At 46.8% G+C, this 2,500-nt stretch overlaps 1 protein-coding gene across 1 annotated transcript in view; it reads left to right on the forward strand.

Moving 5' to 3' along the window:
• Positions 1-2,500, forward strand: part of LOC311247857 (SCO-spondin-like) — a gene marked incomplete at both ends in the record, with an annotated part of 30,500 nt that overhangs the window by 21,289 nt on the left and 6,711 nt on the right. Inside the window, 1 exon segment of the mRNA XM_084338845.1 lies at positions 1,256-1,432. Within this exon segment, the coding sequence (XP_084194971.1) occupies positions 1,256-1,432 (177 nt within the window).

Consider the following 2,500-nt stretch of genomic DNA (forward strand, 5'->3'; position numbering starts at 1 on the left):
CTTTTGTCTGCCACATTCAAATGCATCCTAGACATTGAGTGTATGTTCAAGGTCACAACCTGTTACCTGTTACCTGTTACCTGTTACCTATCCACTTCGTGCCTAGTGGCACATAAGGCCTTCACAGAGCTTTTCCACTTCTCTCGGTCAGCTGCCATCAAGGTCACAACACTCTGAGCTTTCTTTTTTTTTTATCCACTTTTTCTCCCATTTTCTATATTTTCTCCCATCCCAATTTCGTATCGTCCAATTCAACCCTCCCCTGTCACGAACGCTGTTTCTTGCCTCCCACAAGCCGGCTGCAATGTGGACTAAGTCATACATAGCACAAGTCCCCTCCGATACTCGAGGTAACAGCAGTCGCATCTTTTCACCTGCGCAGCTCGATCTCTGTGGCGAGGAGTAACGCGTGGGAGGCTCACGCTGCCCCCGACACTTCCTGATTCTACTGCGCAGGCGCACCAACCGACCTGTAGGAGTCGCTGTCCACAACGCCCGATCCCCACCCATCAGTTTCCCACCCCCTAATACGGCCAATGTGTATTAGTACGGACGACCAGCTAAACTGAAAGAAATGTGGAGCGCGAGCCCAGCGTCTCCGGTATTCGTGGCGAGCGCCTTGCCCACTACGCCACGTAGCCGCCCCACTCTGAGCTTTCTATAGTTACTGTCTGTCTAAAGTACCTCGTATCTCAAATGTTAAATCCTGGACCAGGTCAAATCATAACACATGCATGGGAAATACACTTTTTCTCCACTCCTTGACTTAAAGGTTGACCTTTCAAGATAGAATATTTATATTTTTACACTGTTAGTACTATACTCATATAGTTATATTTCTACACTGTTAGTACTATACTCATATAGTTCTATGTCTACACTGATAGTACTATACTCGTATAGTTATATGTCTACACTGATAGTACTATACTCGTATAGTTATATGTCTACACTGATATGACTATACTCATATAGTTCTATGTCTACACTGATAGTACTATACTCGTATAGTTATATATCTACACTGTTAGTATTATACTCATATAGTTATATTTCTACACTGATAGTACTATACTAAAAAAATAAATAAATACAGACACTTATAGATAGAAACGCTAGACAATGAGTTCTCAGGCAGTAAGACTAACTATAATTAGCACAGTTAAGCTAGGGCAACACACGTGTCATGTAACACGGAGAGAGGAATAAAGAAACGGAAAGATTTAAAAGGTTCTCTTCTCTTCCCGTCCACCAGATGACCTTTGCCCCTGGTCGCCGTGGTCACCGTGCTCCCGTAGCTGCGGCGCGGGGTCGGTGTCGCGTCACAGGGTGTGCGTGTGTGAGGAGGGAGGCGAGGCGGCCTGTCCGGCGGAGGTGGAGGCGGAGAGGAACCGAGAGGAGACCCAGCTGTGCTACAAACGACCCTGTCCAGGTAGACTGTCTCCAGTCAATAAGACCACTTAGACCAGGTAGGCTGTCTCCAGTCAATAAGACCACTTAGACCAGGTAGGCTGTCTCCAGTCAATAAGACCACTTAGACCAGGTAGACTGTCTCCAGTCAATAAGACCACTTAGACCAGGTAGGCTGTCTCCAGTCAATAAGACCACTTAGACCAGGTAGGCTGTCTCCAGTCAATAAGACCACTTAGACCAGGTAGGCTGTCTCCAGTCAATAAGACCACTTAGACCAGGTAGGCTGTCTCCAGTCAATAAGACCACTTAGACCAGGTAGGCTGTCTCCAGTCAATAAGACCACTTAGACCAGGTAGGCTGTCTCCAGTCAATAAGACCACTTAGACCAGGTAGGCTGTCTCCAGTCAATAAGACCACTTAGACCAGGTAGACTGTCTCCAGTCAATAAGACCACTTAGACCAGGTAGACTGTCTCCAGTCAATAAGACCAGGTCCACCGTCTCCAGTCAATAAGACCAGGTCCAGGTAGACTGTCTCCAGTCAATAAGACCAGGTCCAGGTAGACTGTCTTCAGTCAATAAGACCACTTAGACCAGGTAGGCTGTCTCCAGTCAATAAGACCACTTAGACCAGGTAGACTGTCTCCAGTCAATAAGACCACTTAGACCAGGTAGGCTGTCTCCAGTCAATAAGACCACTTAGACCAGGTAGGCTGTCTCCAGTCAATAAGACCACTTAGACCAGGTAGGCTGTCTCCAGTCAATAAGACCACTTAGACCAGGTAGACTGTCTCCAGTCAATAAGACCACTTAGACCAGGTAGACTGTCTCCAGTCAATAAGACCAGGTCCACCGTCTCCAGTCAATAAGACCAGGTCCAGGTAGACTGTCTTCAGTCAATAAGACCACTTAGACCAGGTAGGCTGTCTCCAGTCAATAAGACCACTTAGACCAGGTAGGCTGTCTCCAGTCAATAAGACCACTTAGACCAGGTAGGCTGTCTCCAGTCAATAAGACCACTTAGACCAGGTAGGCTGTCTCCAGTCAATAAGACCACTTAGACCAGGTAGACTGTCTCCAGTCAATAA

The sequence above is a fragment of the Notolepis coatsorum genome (assembly GCF_963971535.1).
Source record: "Notolepis coatsorum genome assembly, contig: SCAFFOLD_1987, whole genome shotgun sequence".
Classification (NCBI taxonomy): domain Eukaryota; kingdom Metazoa; phylum Chordata; class Actinopteri; order Aulopiformes; family Paralepididae; genus Notolepis; species Notolepis coatsorum.